Source organism: Camellia sinensis, chromosome 2 (assembly GCF_055761805.1).
Source record: "Camellia sinensis isolate YWXY chromosome 2, ASM5576180v1, whole genome shotgun sequence".
NCBI lineage: Eukaryota > Viridiplantae > Streptophyta > Magnoliopsida > Ericales > Theaceae > Camellia > Camellia sinensis.
Window position 1 is genome coordinate 73,367,374 of NC_138962.1, and position 21,702 is coordinate 73,389,075.

General features: G+C 31.1%; 2 protein-coding genes across 6 annotated transcripts; both read right to left on the reverse strand.

Annotated features, from left to right (window-relative positions):
• Positions 1-731: 731 nt before the first annotated feature.
• LOC114282924 (uncharacterized) lies at positions 732-12,294 on the reverse strand. 5 transcript variants are annotated; one of them, XR_003636448.2, is made up of 4 exons: positions 12,060-12,239; positions 10,573-11,468; positions 2,517-2,598; positions 732-1,340 (listed from the first exon to the last, which is right to left on the reverse strand). XR_003636448.2 is itself a non-coding variant. In XM_028225714.2 (4 exons), the coding sequence occupies exons 2-3, from the start codon at positions 11,093-11,095 to the stop codon at positions 2,576-2,578; spliced, it is 546 nt and encodes a 181-aa protein (XP_028081515.1). In that variant the 5' UTR covers positions 11,096-11,468; positions 12,060-12,294; the 3' UTR covers positions 732-1,340; positions 2,537-2,575. The 5 variants fall into 5 exon arrangements, 4 of the variants coding, with proteins under 4 accessions (XP_028081515.1, XP_028081516.1, XP_028081517.1 ...); XM_028225714.2 differs by having other exon boundaries at positions 2,537-2,598; positions 12,060-12,294; XM_028225715.2 differs by having other exon boundaries at positions 2,537-2,598; positions 10,573-11,471; positions 12,060-12,264.
• Positions 12,295-17,155: 4,861 nt separating this feature from the next.
• Positions 17,156-18,019, reverse strand: LOC114282893 (3'-5' exonuclease). The gene has a single exon (XM_028225663.2). It carries the CDS (start codon positions 17,955-17,957, stop codon positions 17,331-17,333), a length of 627 nt encoding a protein of 208 aa, XP_028081464.1. The 5' UTR covers positions 17,958-18,019; the 3' UTR covers positions 17,156-17,330.
• Positions 18,020-21,702: the final 3,683 nt, after the last annotated feature.

Consider the following 21,702-nt stretch of genomic DNA (forward strand, 5'->3'; position numbering starts at 1 on the left):
ACAAGTGGCTCTGGTTCGTGACTTAGGCTGCGTTTGGTATTGTTCTCTAAAATTATTTTATTTAAGATTTGAGAAGAATTTTAAAAAAAGAAAAAAATAATATTACAAAAATTAAGTTTTATTTTTATTTACTTTTTTTCATTAATTTTATTTTGCTCCACAAATCCCCCCTATCCGAACATATCTAGTTTTATCTTGTCAAACAAACTTGGTCTCTAGGGTAGTAGTTGAATCTGAGAATGGTGACATCAACTACCCCACCAAGACAAAATGAGTACACTAGGGTGTGTCGGATCGCATTTTTGTTTTCTATCTTTATTTTTGGAAAACACTTTTTCCTCTTTCTCCAAATCAATCAATCGAAATGGACTCTAAAAAATCCCAATTAATTGGAATCAGCACCCTTTGTCCAAGCTACTTCACAATTGAATCAAAACTAGAAGTTACATTCTTACTTTGTTCAGTTTGATAGCTCGCTGACACCACTGCCAAAAAAAAACACAACAACTAATCTAAGCTCTAAAAATAACGAAGGATGTGTTTGGGGCAGTTCTTGAAAATTGATAATCAAACAACAAAAGCTAAAAGCATATCTCTCTTACTTCTCAATAATCATTTTTTTAAACTTATTTAAGATAATTCTGCCTTACAAGTTGCACAAAAAATCTGACACATACTTAAACAAAGAAGTTATAAAGTAGTCCCATAAGATGCACCAAACAAAGCCGGAGTGATGGACACACACAAAATTTACTGCTTATGCACAGCCACATCCATCAAAGAGATACATAAAGTGCAAACATACGGGTTGAGCAAGTTCTGTGAACCATGTTCTAAGCTCTTCATAATTTTACACAACATCAGATCAGATAATTGAACACACCATCATTTTCATGATTCAAGCCCTGTTTTCAACCAAAATAGGGATTATACAGAAACTAGACTATGCATAGGTAACCCTTAAAATGAAAACAAGCCGCAATGACGCCTTGAGCTCCAACTACAACAACTAGTGACTAATTCCAATAATTTCCTTCCTGCAACTCTCAAAACTTTCCTGTGGTCCAGATCCAGATACCTGTTCTAGATTACAAAAAAAAAGAAGAAAAAAAGTGCATCAAACTGAAACAATCGAACTCCACATTGTACAAGTCAAACCCTCATTGCTAATTGTAAAAATGAAAAATGTGACATTAAATACATGGACAATCAGAACCAGGTTCAATGGTTTCATTTGCAGAAAGGTTCTTGAAGTGTACAGACTTCAGTCACAAATGCCCTTTACTATACATACAGCCTCTAAAGATTCATGGCACTCGATGAATTTCTAAAGCACATCCCTGCATCGAAACAAGATAAAACACAGTTAATTTCAAAACCACTCTCCCTCTCCCTCTCCCCTTCCCAACTAACCAAAACAAAAAGACATGTCTTTTTTGTAAACTCTCGTCTTGTCTAGGTGAATTCATAAATTTGCAAAAGCATTTTGGTCATGTCACATGCATCCGAATTATGTGCCAGGTGCATGACAAGAAATACAGCATTTCATTTACATAACTAAATAAGAAGTTTCTAGTACATATTTAAAACAATGCTGATAACAAATAATCTATAACAGCCAATTATGTCAGGCAATAAGTGGTTAGGGGCTATGTTACATGGACACGGGTAAGGTACATGTGTTGTACGTGGGTGCATATTTAGATTTCGGACCTCCAAACCTCAAATTTAAGGGTACGGGGACTCAACAGAAAAAAGAGTCGTATGTAACATAGGGGAACAAAGCATGCAACATATGGTGTACCACAAAACAGGATTTCATGCGTTTCGAGAAATGACAAAGGGTGCCCTTTTTGTTTTATTTCTATGCAATATTAAAGGAAATCCATTTTGTAAGAGTAGGAAGACATCATGTAATAAACAAAATGAATAATACACCAACAAGAAGAAGATAATGGGCTAGGAACACACTTAAATTTCAAAATCTCCATAAGATAACGCGATACGGTTCAGTATGATATTTGGGCTTTGAGAATAAATTAGAATTCAGCATATAAAAGTCATTAAACCAAGATGAGATGCTAATGGATTTTCTTAATGATATTTGGGCTTTGGAGATAAATGGGGTAGGAGAAATGAAAATTTCAAAATCTCCATAAGATAATTGAGACGGTTCATTAATGATATTTGGTCATTGGGAATAAATTATCATTCAATAAAATTATGAAATATGCAACCAACACATGTGAATTAACTGGCTAAAGAAACTGTTGAAACTATGAATTCTAAAAATATAAGTATGTCAGTGTATCTCAGTAAAGTGGGAAAAGGTTAAAAGGTAAGAAGTTCAAGAGCTTGCTTTTGAACATAAATGAATTCCAATTTCCGTTTGAAAGAAGCAACAGTCAGAGTCATGGTGCTGCAATGAATAAGCAAGTTATATGCAAAAAATGTTCAAGACAATAACTAGTTCATAAATATATGACAAATGCAGCTGTACAGAAAAGGTTTAGTACAAGGTTGTACAGAAATATACTCAATGCAATTTGCTGATAGAGCATATCTCTTCTTGGCATCATACACGAGAACCCAAAAGACCTGAAATGTTGACAAGATATGAACAAATATGTTACTTTATATCTATAAAAGCATTAATTTTATAGTCAAATGGAAAACAGATGTTGTAGAAAAGGTAAAAACACTTGGACATTGCTAGAAATTTGCATAGACATTTCAACTATGTATGCCTTGGTTTAATAGTAAACCAGACCCCTTGTAATTTGCTTGTTTACGCTTCTCATCCACTATAATGCTGTCATTTAAGTTCTTCCCATGATGGAACATTATCTAATGTTTAGTAGTTCATGGCACTGACATTGGAGCAAAAATGTGGTTCATACATCTTTCCTCAATTTAATCATAGGATTGAACAAGGAAATAAAGTTGGCAGACAACTTCACTACTTCCTGTGGAGTACATATAAAACTTGGATAGTTTCTGCATTAAACCAGAAATTATTTATTGAAGAAACAATGCCAAAAGAGATGATGTGTTTCAATTACAAGACAATTAAACTATAAGGGCTTAATGTGCTTTTATTAACATAAGCACACATATATCTATGAAAAACGTCAGGAGTTTGTTTGAGCAATATAGCTTGCTAATAACCAATAGAGAAATGCTATTGTTAGAATTTACCATCACCTACCACACACTTACCATCACCTACCACACACTCACCTACTACACTCACCTACTCCTCACCTACCACCACCTAACCTACATCTATATAATCAATCCATTGTAACAACAATCTATTCATCAATCAATAATACAATTCTCTATTTCTCAATTCTCTATTTCTCTTTATACATTAAATTTCTATATGGTATCAGAGCGGGTTTAGAACCTAATTTTTTCGCTTCCCCGGCGGGCGGCAACCTCACCTTAGCCGCCCGCCGGACTTCAACCTATTCCGCGTATTTTCTACACATACCTGCCATCACTAGCTGTTACAAAGTCCCTCTTAATTAGCTTTCTTGTTCCAAGAAATCATTCGTGTGAATTCTTCTTACAAGACTGCTCAAACAGAACTGCTATAGTAGTGGCCCCTTCCCAAGGAACTTCAATCAATTTGGCCGATCTACCATTACGGATTGCTAGACCTGCCTCACCACCAACCTGAACAGGTACCCCTCTCTGTTTGACCTTTAGTACACTGGTCGCGGCAGCCAGGTTGTTGCTGTTGCCACCTTTGTTAATCATCCATCAGCAATGGCAGCTCTGCATTCCTTGAATGGTGTCAAATTCGACCCGCAGACTGGATCTGTTCTCCATATTGAAATGGCCAGATCAAACTCAGTAACAGGCTGTTACATAATTGCAGTGGCCGTTACAAGGGCGATTTTTGTCACACCACTACAGCAGGCTGTAACAGAGTGCAGAGGTTAGCAGTGTTGATGATGCTAATCTGGTTTCGACAGCAGGGGGAAGTTTATGCTGCTCATCTGCTAGAGTGCAGTGGACAGCGGTATTGAGGATGTTTATCCGTTAGAGTGCTCATTTGGTATGGTGTTGTTATTTGGTTGCAGCTTCTGCTATTGTTATTTGGCTGCAGCTTCTGTTCATCTGTGCACTGCTGGGCAGTCTTGAGTGTGTTTTTGTTGTTGAACAGGCTACTATAATGTTTGTGTCTTTGGAGAAAATTGCAGCCCAGGCCCCAAAATATGCTGTTTTCTTGCTTCTAGACTAATCAAAGATCAAACTTGGACCCAACATCAAGGAGGGCAACATCTCTCTCTCTCTCCATGGACCCAACATCATCATCATGCACCCACTCAATCTCTCTCTCTCTGATTCATTCAGATTTTCTAGTTGAAGAAATTAATTCTCTCTCTCTCTCTCTCTTCCTTTTGCCCATTTGAAATCCCACTTCTCACTTTTCTTTTATTTTAATATTCCCCCACCTTCTTTCCCACTTTTCTTTTATTTTTAATATATATATATATATATCTATATATATTTTATTATACTATATTTCCCATATCCCTACCATTGTTCGTGAGCATCCCCCGTTTTCCATTATCTTCTTATTATTATTTTTTTTTTCTTCCACCGAAAAAAAAAAAAAAAAAAAAAAAAGCAAAACAACAACATCTCACTGATGTTTTTCATGTTTTTCATATCACCCATCCACAACTATTTTTATCTATTTTCTTTATCCATTGTTTTATTTTATTTTATTTTTATTATTACACACAACAACACTACAAAATAACACCAACACCATTCCCCAACCTTGTCATTTTATTCATCTCGGGGATCAACCCCGAGCACATTTCTACAACACACAAAAAAAATAAAATAAAAATAAAATAAACCACAAACAACACAACCACACCCACAGTGGGATTTTTCTTCTTTACTCAGCCGCAGGTCTCTTCTTCTTGCCTCCGTCCTGAGCAGCCCTTGCCGGTGTTGCCTCCGTGTTTCCCACTCCACTGGGCATGATCACTACTCCCTGCTCCTCCACTGCAGCATATGGCGGCCCTCCAAATCGGAACATCACGGTGGCCTTCCGCTTCAGCTCCTTGTTTTCCGCCTTTAGCACACTTATCTCTGCTCGCGCATCCTTATACATGCGTTGGAGCAGAACTAGCTGGGAGTTTAACTGCTGCACCTCATTTGCCCTACTCTGCAGCCGGTTCGACAAGTTTGTAACCGCAGTCATGGTTTCCACACATGACTTTAATGTATACTGATTGGCTTCCACATCCGACTGCACTGCCATTCTTTGCTCCACCGACCGCATCGGAAAGTTCAACGGAGCAAACTCCGGGGCGCTTGGTTGAGGTTCCAGTGCCACCGCACCAGTTCTCTCTCTTGTTGACTCGTTGAGGTCGGGAAAGAGGGTGAGCAGACTCCGGGAAGACGAGGCCATTTTCTGGGCAACAGAGTGTTACAGAATATCTCTCGTTACAGAATATTACAGACTATCTCTCTCAGCACAAGGAACTCTCTTTCTCAGCAACACGAAGGATTTTTCAGAGGTTTCTCTCAGTTTTTCTCTGCCTCAGCCTCTGCCTTCGTCTTGGTTATATAGCCAAGGCAGCCACGCGTATCGCGCGCCACTTGCCACCAGACGACAAATGGGCACGCCAACCAAGGCACTCACGTGCCTCGCCATCATGTCCGGCACACCTTTTGATGAATTGGGCACGCCTTTTGATGGCACGCCTTTTGACAAAATTGGGCACACCTTTTGAGGGTGCGACTTTTTAAGGGTCCGACAAGACTCTGTAAACTGTCCCGACATAGATTCCGGTTAGTTTCTACAAGGGTCCGACAAGACTCTGTAAACTGTCCCGACATAGATTCCGATTAGTTTCTACAAGGGTCCGACAAGACTCTGTAAACTGTCCCGACATAGATTCCGGTTAGTTTCTACAAGGGTCCGACAAGACTCTGTAAACTGTCCCGACATAGATTCCGGTTAGTTTCTACAAGGGTCTGACAAGACTCTGTAAACTGTCCCGACATTGATTCCGGTTAGTTTCTACAAGGGTCCGACATGACCCCGTAAACTGTCTTCTACAACGGTCCGACATGACCCCATAAACTGTCTTCTACATGGTTATGACACCCCCATACAGTGTCCTCTACACCGTTATGACACCACATTTCAGTGTCTTCACCAACGGTCTGACACGACCATACAGTGTCTCCTATCTTTTTTTATTTTTATGTATTTTCTTGTTTTGTTCCTCTCTTCAAACTCAAGTTGGTTAGTTTCTATCCTCCTTGAGTTTGCGGGGGGCTGTTAGAATTTACCATCACCTACCACACACTTACCATCACCTACCACACACTCACCTACTACACTCACCTACTCCTCACCTACCACCACCTAACCTACATCTATATAATCAATCCATTGTAACAACAATCTATTCATCAATCAATAATACAATTCTCTATTTCTCAATTCTCTATTTCTCTTTATACATTAAATTTCTACAGCTATTGACTCCCATATTAATTTCTGCTAGTGAATTAAACAACATGAAAGCAACCCCAACACAATGTGCATACAGTGGTGACTATAGGTTGCCTAATCATTTTTTTAAATATGAAATCAACTGTACAGAACATCCAATCCAACTTAGTGGGGAAAAAAATGAAGATAAACAATGGAATAGAACCAGTTTGCAGGGGAGGATCAGCCAGATTAGGCCCTATATCCCTAGGACTATGATTGGATGACAGGAATCAAAGACAAGGAATGAGTATATCATTGCTAGTAATAAAATTATTGTATCAATGTTATTCAAGAGTTTGGTTTAGTCAGAAATTCTCAATGGAAATATGACAGAATTTTAAATAATGTGGGCCTATATATTTTTTTCATTCTTAAATGGTTCACAGTTCCTCCAAAAATGTGAGATTACCATGGGGGAGTGTGGGAATCAGATTCCTACTTAGTTTAGGAAAGTGATTCCAATTTGAGTAGGTAATTAGGAATCACTTCCCCATTCCAATATGTTCTAAACGATGGAATTATGGGAATTCAGAATCACATTCCCATTCTCCTTTTTAATTCCTACCATCCAAATTGAGCCTTGTAGGAATAGGAGAGGTCTTGATTTCTCTCATTATCTTCACGCTCTAGCAAACCAATTTAGGAACTTTAGTTACGAGTTGGTTACTCCCATTCCTTATACTAGGAAACCCAGAGTCAATAGGGTGAACTATAAGTCCAACAGGAAGCCTAGGTACAACAATAGAAATGATCAAAAGAAATCAAAGAAAAATAAGACTACATCTCCCAAGAGTGTCCCTAAACCCGTATATTCTAAAGTTAATAAAGTTTAGGTTAGAAAGAACGCTCATCAAATTGCTCTTTGATTAGTGTAGTTAAAGTGTGTCACTTTAGTGTGCTAGGTTGTTATTTCATTCATCTAACGTTGATATTGCATCACACATTTGCTGTACTAAATGCATTACATTATATGGGGTATTAACTTTAGACTAATAATTGGTTGCAACTGGGAATCAGAGTACACATGTTTACTTTATTGATTTTAACAATGAGGAACAGAGGTACAATCTAAAGTTTTCTTTGCCGATCAAAAAAAAAAAAAAAAAAAAAATATGGACTGATCTTGGAATTAATAGACTTTTGCATGGATTTACTTTAGTTAGTGAAAACATTAATTCAATGCAGTCAATTAATACACCTGAGGCTACGGAATTTACTTAGTTGACATGTAAATTTGTATATCTTGGACTAGATTGACCTATGCACTTGAGTTAGCCACCTATGGATTACAAAGAAAGCTACTTAATACATAATGACCTCATATGAAATGTGTGAATATTAAATATGACGAAAGGACTACGTAACCCTTCACATTCATGCAAGATAAAAGTTGCAAACTCGGTGTTAATAAAATTAAAACATTTATAGGTTTGTGAGTAAACAAGGCAATAGGTCTGAGTTTGAGATTTGACTTCAAGTCTCTAAGATTCATAGCTTTAAATTGAAACTTACGATGATTTTGCGACTTAGTTCTATGTCTATGCAATGTTGAACAAGAGTTAATCGCTAACACATACTGCGCTTGTTATTTGCTTCACTTACTAAAACTAGATGCATGATTAAGTTTTTCGCATTGCCTTTGTATCAAGTTCATTTTGTAGGTATTTCCAACCAAATTTACAATTATGTCTATGTATTCTTAATGCATGTTTAGAATGAATTGCCTCTTTGCATTGAACATTGCATGTTATCATGCATATTTTCATTTTAACAGGAGCACACATTTAGGGCAGTGTTTCATGGTCTTGAATTCATACATCTGCTTGTTTTTGTATGACATTGTTTTGCGGGAGCATAGCATCTCTTTTTGGTGTGCTTTTGTTTTTCTAGCATATCTTTAGAGGGAGTTTATGACTTCAAGCTTGTTCATGGGTGCTCAAACCTATTCATTACCTATTAAATGTCATTCTAGGCTGCACTATCTTACAGTTTTTCCACTTGTGTAGACCTTTTACTCATGTTCTTTCTATGGATCCTTTTGTCTTCCATGCCAAAAAGGGGAAGAAATATGTGCGTGTTTCCCTTAGAGAAATATGGGAAAGTGATATTTGTGTGTTTAGATGAACAAAAAAGGGAGAAAATGAGAATAACAAACAAATGAATTCTATTGTCTTCTTGTGACAAAAGAGGGGGCTGGGAATGATGTGTGTTTTCACCCATTTATATTTTGAATGGATATGGCTAAGTTCTAGTTTCATTCGTCATTATGCTGAATTTTAAACTTCAAATTTCTAACCTCTAAAACTACTCAATGCATTTCAAAGGCTTTCCTGTTTTGTATATATATATATATTTTTTTTGTGTTGATACAAATTTGATAGGTTCTGCATGCCATCTTTATTACAAGAATGGCAACTGTATCCACATTTGGCGTGGTTTAGAGGGCAGCAGTGATTCTTGGGATTATTTGTAATTGAGAGTTGTAACTTGTTATTTCTTGGAATTAGTTGTGTCACTGAAATGCCAAAAGAGAGAATGATAGTGCAGACGATTTCTGTATATGAAACAGCTGGTAGAGTTTAGGTAAATGGTTTAGGTTTGTGTATCCAGAAGTGGTTTGTTGAATATCATCAAAGACGACGACAAATTTGGTTGACACATTAAAAAATATGTTTACATAACGATCATGTTGTATTAATCTAAGACACATTTTTCATAATTGCAACTGACTAAGATGTGCTGTGTTTCCATTCTATATGTATTTGGTATTTAATGCCCTGAAAAATAAGACTGAAACAGACAATCCAAGAGCCTATTTAAAGAGTTCTTAAAGGACGCTTGAGGAGCTCTCAGGGGGACTTCAAGAGGCTTGACAGGCGCTCAAAGCAGTGGCCTCTGCAAGTCTAGAATGAAAGTCCAGAGAGGCCTACTTGAAGCCAACTTGAGCAGCCCGTTAATTTTGGAACCCAGGATTCTATTTATCTGACAAAAACTATATCTAGGGCAATACTATTTTGACTCAAATATGTCCAGAACTTTGTGGTTACCCTACCTTCCCCAGAGTTCTAATGTTTACACAACTCAAAACTATATAAACAATTGAAGAAGAATTTGAATAAGCTTTGGATGTGAACTTCTGAATGCTCTCCAATTTTTGTTTACGAAAAAAACCCACACATCACTGCACTTTGTTTGTACCCTGTGCATTGAACATTCCTATCAGATTACGATCCAAATAGTCAAGAGTAGGTCGATGAAGTTGAAGCCAGTTGCGACTAAAGATCAGGTGAGGATTTCGTGGGTCAAGACATCAAACGAAAAGTTCAAGTTGGGGCAATAAATATTGTTTTCTTAAGTCTCGTATTTAAACCTTTGATTGGTGGATTGTTCTCATGGATAAGATGGCTTGCGATTTTCTCGTGCAAATTGTTCTTCCTAAGATTTTCCACATATATTGATGTGTTCTATGTTTAATTTTATTATTGTCATATTGTGTGGTTGGTTTGCCTTTGGATCATCAACTGCTTGATATATATTTGAGTTAGCAAATTGAATTAAACAAACTTTTGTGATTAAATTCTTAATCGGTGATAATTGTACTGTTTGGCCTATTCACCAAAGCACAAACCAAGTCCACCTCCGCCTTTAAATGTTTCTAGGATGTGGAAATCATTAAATGCACAGGATATTTTTTTCTTCATATATAACATAATTATTAGAATTTAAGTTTCAAAGAAGGTGTACAAACTACTAATGCTAATTTGGGTTCAGTGTGATAAAAAAACAACAGGAGTACAACAGAGAAATGAAGGGCAAAAGCATATCATACTGCAATGGTCCAAAGCATATGCAACTGACTTGTTTCAGCACACCATTGTAAGTTGCAACCATGTAGTCATGGCTTCAATTGCAGTTTAAGCACAGAAAAAAACCCACTGGTAAATAGACACAAATTACTTACTACAAGTGGTAATAACATTATTGCCTATTGTTTGGGGGGGAGGGGTGTTCAACAAATTAAGAAGACAAGATACCTTGAAATATTATCACAAAGCAGAAGAGAAGAGTGACAATCATTGCAAAAAGATTGCTGTTAAGTGGTGATGGCTTGTCTTCTTTCTTTTTCCTCAAGGATTTCATTCGTTCAATCCTTTTCCGCTTTAATGCAGCAAGCTCAGAGAATTCTCTAACCAGCTTAATATCAGCAGCATCCAATGATGGACCTCTGGGAGGCCGGGGTGGTTTAGAAGGAATTTTCGAGCTGGTCTTCTTCCTCTTGTTGTCCTTCTCCATTTTCTTATCCACAAGATTTACCACGTCCGGCCCCAACTTGTTTGACATCATTTCCTCATCTTCAACCAAAACCTCACTAGAATTCAACACTTTGTTGTATGAACCCGAACCATCTCTACCCTTTATAGATCCATCTAATTCTGCAAGCTCACTCCACGGCCTATCCAACAATTTGTATGCATATTTTCCATCTTCTTCACTTGTAGTACCCCCACTTTCCAAATCAACATCCAAATCACCACCTCTTGAATCTATGTGATCCATCAAATGCCAATCTCTTTGCTTCCACTGAAGCCCTCTCAATAATATCAAAAAACAAAATTTCTACACCTCTTTAGCAAAACCCCTAAAATCTTTTTAGTTGACCTACCACATTTAAGAAATGGAAAGCTCAATTTCCTAACAATTGTGGTCATGAAACCATCAATCTCAACAAAGAAACTGTCATTTTCCACTTTTAAGTTATAGTTGAGACTAAGAGGAATTCCACATTTGCAGTATATACAAACTAACCCTAAACGGTTAAAGGGAACAACCTTCTCATCATTGCAACTTTAAGAAAGCTATCTTTTAGGTTCTAGTTTCGTTAAACTTCACCAAATACATACAACAAAATCTTCAAGCTCTGACCAATGCCCTGCTATTAAACATGAAATATGAAAAAATATATATATTAATGATCAACCCTGAAAAAATTATTCACCAAACCATCCTCTAATAATAACCACAGAACAGAGTCCACCAAAAACCCACATGTTTTTTTTTTTGGGGTGCAAAAAAATAGAAAATAAATACCCCCCCCCCCCCCCAAAAAAAAAAAAAAAAAAAATCAAAATCATAATGCTCCAGTTGGTTGTTCTTGTATAATTTACTTGGTGAAATCAAGTTCAAATTTTCATTTTTTTTCACACCCATAAAAGTAGACAATGGAATACATTCAAACCTATACCCTTTCCCCCCAAGTTTTCTAGAAACCAAAGGGTAAAAGGAAATAAACAATGATAACAAATGAAACCATCTAAAAAGGAAAGATAAACATGACATTATTAAACTACAAATAAAAAATGCAGCTAAAAGAAAGTGTAAAATGCAACATCAAATCAAAAAAAGTTAGCTTTGGAAGAAATTAGAGATTGAATTACAAATTCATACATGGAATACCCATAAAAATACATTGATTTCACTGAATAAGAATATAATGGTAGAAGGTATTTACAGATTCACATACATTGATGATGATGATGAGAGGAAGGGGTCGTTCGCCAAGCTGCTCGATCTCTCCTGATTCTAGAGAGAGAGAGAGAAAAAGTTGTGGATTGTCCTTGGGGCCTTGACAGACAGGGTAGAAACGGAGTCGTTTTGAGGTCAAAGTTACGGCAATGTGGTTTTCGTTTAACATCGCTCGGTTGTGGTTGGTAAAATTGGTATCTGCCAAATAAGGAGAGACGGATATTCGGAGTTTTCCAGGCGAGAGGATAAACTACGTCGGTTAAAAGTTTTTATTTTTACTTTTAATTAGGATAAATTATAAATACATTTTTTGGATAAATTATAAATTATTCTTTGTGATTTTAAAAATTATAGTATGTTCTTAAAATTTTTAATTTCATAACAAATAGGTCCTTTTATTAGTAAATCATCAAGTTAATTAATAATTTTTTATAATGTTAAAATTTTATTTTAATTAATAATTCAAATAATTTTATTATTGTATAGGTGAACAGTTAAAAATTTTATTTTTTCAATTAATTCTGTTAAATAAAAAATTCTGACAGGGAAGTATTTGTAATTTTTCAAATTATAGGGATAATTCGTATTTTAAGCAAATCTCAAGGGTGTATTTGTAATTTACCATTTTTTAATTTTTAATTTATTTTGGATTATATTAATTTTTTATTTTTTTATATATATATTTTTTAAAAAAAATTAAAAAGTTAATTTTTAATCAACTTTTCAAAACAACTCTCTATATATAGATATGGGTATGAGCAGTATAGTTCGGACAATTTGAGAGTAAAATTATAAATTGATTGGCGGATTGATAAATTGTGATTTGAGCAGTTTTAGGCGGATTAAAAAATATTTTAATCAATTATCAAGTCTTTACATAATATATAACCCTTTGATAGAACCGCGTGGAGAAGAATGATTCATGTAACCGACTCATTTAATGGGACTTAAGGCTTGGTTTGGTTTGGTTTACATAATATATAACACTAATTTGCATAATATTTTTCATATATATAATATAAACATAATATTTTATATATATATAACTATTAATTTGTAATAAATTTCACATATTAAATTTCTTTCACACTTATTTTTATTTTAATATTTCATTATATTTTTAAAAAGTATATATGTATTAACTATAGTGAAACAGAACAATTTCGAAGACGGATTATAAATTTTAAAGTTTAAACTACGATTAGCAATTAATACGGTGCGTGCGAATTGAACGGTATTTTGCACAACTCTATATATATTTTGAAAAACTAAATCAAAATGTTAAAAATAAGGGCAAATTACCTACACCTCCCTTGAGGTTTAATGAAATTACAGATTCCTCCCTGAGGTTTTAAAAATTATGTCTCGCCCCATTGCAATTAACGTCGTTAACAGATATCATAAATTGACTAAAATGCCATTTTGATAAATAAGGGCAAATTACTTACATCTCCCTGAGGTTTAGCTAAATTACAGATTCTCCCTTGAGGTTTAGCTAAATTATAGATTCTCCCTTGAGTTTTAGCTAAATTATCATTTCTAAGTAAGTTATGAAATGCAAAATTAAAATGGAAAAGCACTTGTCACACTACAAAAAATTAAGGTTTTAAAGACTAAAATTTAGGTACAAAATTATTTTTAAGGGATCAAATATTTTTGTTGCGAACATATTTTTAGCAATGAAAATTGAACATTAGTGATTAATTATTATCTTTTTGGTATCAAATTTTTTGTATCAAAAAATAAATCATTTTAAGACCAAATTATTTTGTCCCTAAAAGTCTATTTATTATTGACATTTTTGAAATTTTATCGCTAAAAGCCTTATTTTTTATTTTTTAATACGACCTTTTAACGACTATCTTTACGACGATAGAAATTATTCTCTACATGTCTTTTGCAACAAAATTTTCACTTTTAGAGATCAAAAAAATTAGTCTTTAAAACTCTTATATGTTGTAGTGTCAGATGGTGAAAATATCATAAAATTAACAAATAATTAAATGAGTTAAAAACATAAAAAATGGCTTGTCAAAAAATTCTCAGAATATGTTTGGTTTGATTTTTAAAATTTTATTTTTAAATTTTTTTAAAAAAATTAAAAATTAATTTAGTTAAGAAATAAAAAACAAAAAATAAATATTCTTTTTATATAATTTTATCTTTTGAGTGGTTAGAAATAAATTTTACAAATTAAATATATTTTTTCATATTTATTTTTATTAAATTAGTTTTTTTTTTTAAATTGTGAAATTTTTTTCTAAAAACAAATCAAATATGGTTCTAAAAATTTAATTTTTTTTCTTCATCTAACGTAATTCTTTTGTAAATTTTGTTGATTTATCAAAGGTATTTCAACAGGGGTAATATAGTCTATCAATTTATATTTTGATACCGTCTGCTAACTATTCTTAACATTTAATTAACGGTATGGGTTAAATTGTTATACAAATATAAACCTCGAGAGACGGGATATAATTTCTGAAACCTCAGGAGAAAATCTGTAATATAGTAAATCTCAAGGGAGGTGTAGGTAATTTGCCCTAAAAATAAATAAAAATATTAATTTAATTATTTGAATTTAAATCTAAAATTTTAAAGGAAAATGATCCATCCCCACAAAAAGCATCTCGTAAGAGTTTAGTGCTACAGAGTAAGTGAATAGATTCTTACCAATCAAAATCTATGAAAAATTGATTTTGTAAGAAATTTTTGCAAGAATATAACACAACGAATTTTTAAAAACATATTAGAGAGAATATGTTGTTTTAATAATTTTTTAACTTTTTTAAAAAGGTGTTCGGAAAAGTAGAGAGAGTAGTATGGCAACTTATAGTAATTTTTTAATTAAAATATGTAATTGACAAACGAGGTGTAAATTGAAACATCCATTTATATAAACTAGTTAACAAATCGAGGATGAATAATTTAAACAATTTAATAAAAAAAATTTCCATCTATCCTCGTCAACGTCCATCAGGAAGGAGCCTTTTCCTCAATGCACAAGCTCAAAGTATAAAATTACTGGAATCAAAACCAATTAATACAACTATAAATATAAATTAACAATTGTGCCAGGGCATTGTTTTATCAGAACATTAGTTAACATTATATTTTATTAAATATATAGAATGGGTTTGAGAATAGTTTTTGAGTCAAGTTGAGCACAGCCGAGCCTAATCTTGACTCATTATCAATATATTTTATAAAATCTATACATTATATAAATAAAAATATATAAGTTAATTAGTTTATTTTTGTTTAAAATAAAAGAATATACAAAAGAGAGAAAATAAGAAATTTCACACACCAAAATTTAGATACACTAGTAAACCTGTTTGGTAATCATTCCGTTTTCAGTTTATATTTACAAAAATTTTAAAAACTGTCATAAAACTTGTTTGATAATTTTTTTGGTTTATAAATGGTTGTATCAGTTTATAAATTTGAGGAAAAAACGTAAACTCAGAAAATGAGTTTTTTTTTTTTCAGTTTTCATTTTTTTTTTCCAGTTAATTTTTTTTTCAAATAATTTATTTTCAATTATTTTTTTTTCAAATAATTTTTTTTTTTCAATTAATTTCTTTTTTTTCAAATATTTTTTTCCCAATTAAATTTTTTTCAATTATTGTTTTAATTAATTTTTTAAAATTTTTTTCAATTAGTTTTTTTTTTCAATTAAATTTTTTTAAAAAATATTTTTTTTCAATTAATTTTTTTTCCAAATAATTTTTTTTTCAATTAATTTTTTTAAAAAAATATTTTTTTTCCCAATTAAATTTTTTTCCAATTATTTTTTAATTAATTTTTTTTTTATTTTTTTTCAAATATTTTTTTTCCAATTAAATTGTTTTCAATTTTTTTTTCAATTATAATGTGTGTGATCTCATTGTCATAATAATAAAAATAAATATAAATATTTTAGACCTGAACAAACATATTTTTTACTTTATGTTTTTAAATTTTTTTAAATATTTTGTTCAAACCAAGCGCGTTTGTTATTTATGTTTTTCTAAAAATAAACAAAAACAAATTTATAAAATTTTTGCAAACATAAACCAAAAACTTAAACATTACCAAACGCTACCTAAATATTTGTACAAACTAAACTACAAAAATATTAAATATTATTTTATTAAATTTATTTTTTTAATATAATAAATAAACTTATTAGATGAATTTTAAATTGTAGTATAAATTTCGAATTGGGTTTGGAATTAAAATTTAAGCGCAACATTTAAACGGATCAAGCTTGGTATGAAATCAATGTCCACCAATGTTGGTAAAATGTAAAGACAAATGAGATCTAGAATTGTGTAAATCAATATTATACAAGAAAATTTATTAAAAAATTATTTAAAATGATAAATTTATGGCATATCACTATAACATATAAGAGTTTTAGAGACCAAATTTTTTGATCTCTAAAAGTGAAAATTTTGTTGCAAAAGACATTTAAGGACCAATTTCTATCGTATAGTCGTTAAAAGGTTGTATTGAAAAGTCAAAAATAAAACTTTTAGCGACAATTTTGAAAATGTCACTAATAAGTACACATTCAGGGACAAAATAATTTGGTTTTAAAATGATTTATTTTTTGAGACAAAAAATTTAGTTCTAAAAAGATAATAATTCATCACTAATGTCCAATTTTTATTGCTAAAAATATAATACTGATACTTTTCGCAACAAAAATATTTGATCACTAAAAAATAATTTTGTCCCTAAATTTTGGTCTCTAAATTTTAATTTTTTATAGTGTATATTTAAAGTTGTTGTGGAGCAATTTTTTAATGTTATATTTGGTTGTGAAATTTGAGAAGTGATTTGAAAAGAGAAATAGAAAAGGTAAGTGAAATGTAAATAAAATATACCTATATTTCACTTAATTTCCCACATTTTTTCTCTTTTCCTTTCCAAATTTCTCCCTAAATCTCTCAACCAAACACAGTAGGAATAAATTTGGATATTTTCTTTGCAATTACATTAATTTACATGAGATATCACATGGCAAACATCCTACAAAAACTTCTCCACACTGCATGAAATTTCTGTTAATTTAACATTACTAAGAATATTTTACTAGAACAAGAATGACAAAGATGGTGTCTTTATTTAAATAGAAAACAGCTTAAATTCAAACATTCTTCAGATCAGAACATCTTCCACAACAACTCCAACTAAAACTGGTACAAAGACACCCCAAAAACACAAAAAAACTGTAGTCAACTGACAGACCAAATCACTGTGAACTTCAAGCAAAACCAAACTAATTATCCATCATCAATTCATACCCAATTCTATAAGAAGCATAAGCATCAATGCAAGCATACTCAACCTGACTTTCATTAAGCACTCTTGCCTCCCAATTACTCATTGAAACATGCTTCGGCTTCTTCATATTCAAACCCACCACCTCCAAAGCCAAATCCTTTAACCCTGGCCTCCGAAACCTCCCTGGCCACCGCCTCTTCGCCGCCTCTCGAATATCTTCACACTTGCCACACTCCAACCCATACTCATTTTTTAGCTTCGCTGCGTCGTCAGAAACCTCAATCCCCACAAAAGTGAAGTTAGTGTCAGAAAGAAAAGTCTTGAGAGATTGAGGGATTTCATCTACGTAGAAGAGTTGAATGATTAGGCACTTGGAATCAACGCAGAGTTGAAGAGTGGCTGATTTGTTGCTCATGGATCGAATTGGGTGAGGCCTCCATTCAATGTCTAAGCCAACAACCATTGGTTTTGAGGAATATTTGGATAAGATTTCATGTACCCATTCGTCAGCAGTGGCGGCTTTGTCGGTGACAGTAGTTTCAATTGTTTTTCCAGCAAAGTAGACATTGTATTTTGAGGTGGAAGGGTTGAAGGTTATGGATGATGTGGTGAGTGTGTACATTTTTTTTTTTTTTGGGTGGGGGGGGGGGGGGGGGGGGGGGGGGGGAGATTAGTTGAGGTTGGATTAGGGTTTGGGTAAGTTTTGCATGGCTTTATATAGTATTTGTTTGTGGCGTAACTTCCAAGTCATGAGACCTTTGGAATCTCTCAAATTAGTGGCACTATTCAATAATTCTATGCTTCAATTTCTTTTGTGTCTGTCAAGTATCGAACCGTTAATTTTTTTAAAACTTATTAAATAGAATATTCATATAAAAATTCAAAACGATTAAAAATTAATAGCTATATATTTGAATTATATTTGTTTTTAAAAAAATAGATGACAAATATAATTTCAAAAATAACCATTTATTTTTTGTAATAAAAATTTGAGTCAAACATTTAGATATTCATATCCGATCATCTTGATTTTTTACATAAATATTTTAATCAATGAGTCTTAAAAAATGAACGGTTTAATTCATCGAAATCGATCCCAAAATAGACCTACCAAACCTAAATACTCTCTCAAGTCGAGAAGGCCAACATGAGATAAACTTAACCCTTTCAAATTATTCTCTCTTTTTTTTTTTTAGAAAATTCTGAACATACATAAAATTCATACATAAAACTTGACAAGAATAGTGTGACAATATTATTATTGTAAATAAATCTATCTTTAATGCTATTTTGTTTTGAAATGAAAGGTCTATAATAATTACATCATTATGTATAAATTTTTTAATTATATAGTATTATTTATTATTTATTTTTTGGTCTAAAAAATGAGAGACGAAGATAATAATAAGGTTTCTTGTCTCTCCCAAGTATGACCTTTAGCATATAAGGATACTAGACTATCACCCGTGTTATGCACGGAATAATTATAAATATTTATATTTATTTTAGATTTTTTTAATATATAAATTATATTTTTTAAATTTTTTTATAAAAATAATTTAACAATCTTATCACTAATCATAGTGTATGGTATAAGTTAAAAAAGGTACTGCAGTAACTATGTACGGATTGTATTTATAATTATTTGTATGAGGTAATTTTAAATGTTGATTAGGAAATTTTGACCAAATCAATAAATGCAAGCATGTGAAAAGACATGTGAATTGGAAAAAGTTAATAAAGGTTGATCAGGAGATTTAGACCAAATCAATAAATGCTGAGTTTTTTTTTTAAATAAAAAACTTAAAAATTCAGATTGGAATATTTAAATAAAAGTTAATAAATGCTGAAATTAATAATGCTATCTAACTAACTACAATCACATTTTTCTCATAATAAAAAAAATAATTGAAAAAAAGAACCATTAAAATAGTAAATAAAAAGATTATTTAGAACCATTGAACAAACTACAATCACATTTTTCTTTTTGTGAGTGTTTATATTTATCTAACTTCAATCATATTAAAAAATTAAATTATAAACAAAAGGAGATAACTTCAATCATACAAATCACATTTTTTTAATGCTATCTAACTACAATGACATTTTTCTCATAATAAAAAAAATAATTGAAAAAAATAACCATTAAAATAGTGAATAAAAAATATTATTTAGAACCATTGAACAAACTACAATCACATTTTTCTTTTTGCGAGTGTTTATGTTTATCCAACTTCAATCATATTAAAAAATAAAATTATAAACAAAAGGAGATAACTTCAATCATACAAATCACAATTTTTTTTAATGCTATCTAATCATCATCAATAATTAAAAAAATCAATCACAAATTAAGTCAATTCATAATTAAAAAACACAATAATTTATTTTTCAAAAAACATAGTGAGTTAAAAAGATCAATTATAATTTTTTTTGGTCAAAATACAATCTAATTATCATCAATAATTGGTACATTATGTGACCCTAATGAGTACAATCCATTTTGTTTTTCAAAAAACACAGTTAGTTAAAAATCAAATTACAAATTAAGTGAATTGATAGTTAAAAAAACACAATAATTTTTTTTAAAACACAGTGAATTAAAAAAATCAATTACAATTTTTTTTTCAAAATACAATATAATCATTATCAATAATTGGTACTTTAAAAATCAAATCAAATCAAATCAAATCACAAATATTTTTATGCTATCTAACTACAATCATATTTTTTTCATAAATAATTGGAAAGAAAAACCATTAAAACAGTAAATAAAAGATTAAATCACATTAAAAAGAACTATTGAACCAACTACAATCACATCACATTTTTCCCATAATAAAAAAAATAAATAATTGAAAAAAAAAATCATTCACTAACTACAATCACATTAAAAAAAAGCACCATTGAACTAACTACAATCACATTTTTTTCTTTGTGAGTGTTTATATTTATCTAAGTTCAATGGTATTAAAAATAAAATTAAAATAGTAAATAAAAAGATTAAATGACATTAAAAAAAACCATTGAACTAACTACAACAATCATATTAAAAAAAAGAGCCATTGAACAAATTACAATTACATCACATATTTTTAAATGAGAAAAAAGAACTATTAAAAAAAAGAACTATTAAACTAACTACAATCATATTATAAAAAAAAAAAAAAAGAATCATTCAACTAATTATAATCACATTTTTCTCTTTGTGAGGGTTTATATTTATCTAACTTCAATCATATTAAAAAATCAAAAATAAAATTAAAATAGTAAATAAAAAGAGTCATTGAACAAACTGCAATCACATCACATCTTTCTCATAATAAAATAAATAAATGAAAAAAAAAAGAACTATTGAACTAACTACAATACATTAAAAAAAAAAGAATCATTCAACTAATTATAATCACATTTTTCTCTTTGTGAGGGTTTATATTTATTTAATTTCAATCATATTAAAAAATCAAATTATAATTTTTTATTCACTAGACAAATCACAAATATTTTTATGCGCTATCTAACTACAATATTAAAACAGTAAACAAAAGGAAAAGTCAAAAATGAGAAAACAAAAAAAAGATTTACTGTTTGCATACGTGGTCACTGAAGTTGAAAGTGTAGAAGTGAGAAGTTAAGAAGGAGAAAACAAAAAGGAGACTCCTTATTTCCAATAGGTATGTGAAAAGTTAAAAAGAGTGTGTGTTTTGGAGAAATTAAAAAGACTTGAAAGAATTTAATAAATGCTAAGTTTTTTTTTCAAAAAAAATCAAAAAAATTAAAAAATTAAAGTTCAGATATTCGAACTCTCACAAAACTTGTAGGTTAGAGATAAATATAAATAAATAGATAGATATAGATATAGATATTTATATTTGTTTTAAATTTTTTTTAATATACAAATTATTTGTTTTGGAAAAAGTGCTACAGTAATCATGAGAGAAGTCAAAAAGTCATGTAGGTTGAGAGAAGTTAATAAATGCTGAGGTTAATTTTTTTTTTTAAAAAAATAAAAAATTAGAAAATTAAGATTAGCATATTGGAGTTTGCACAAGTCTTGGGGGGTTAAAACCCCCTTTTACTTAATATATAGTATAGACTAGCCTATCACCCGTGCTATGCACAGGATAATTATAGATATTTATATTTGTTTTAGATTTTTTTAAATATATAAATTATGTTTTTTAAGATTTTTTTATAAAAATAATTTAACAATCCTATGACTAATCATAATATATAGAAGAAGTTGAAAAGAGTATTGCAGTAACTATACACTAGCCTATCATCCGTGCTATGCACGGGATAATTATAGATATTTATATTTGTTTTAATTTTTTTTTAATATATAAATTATATTTTTTAAGATTTTT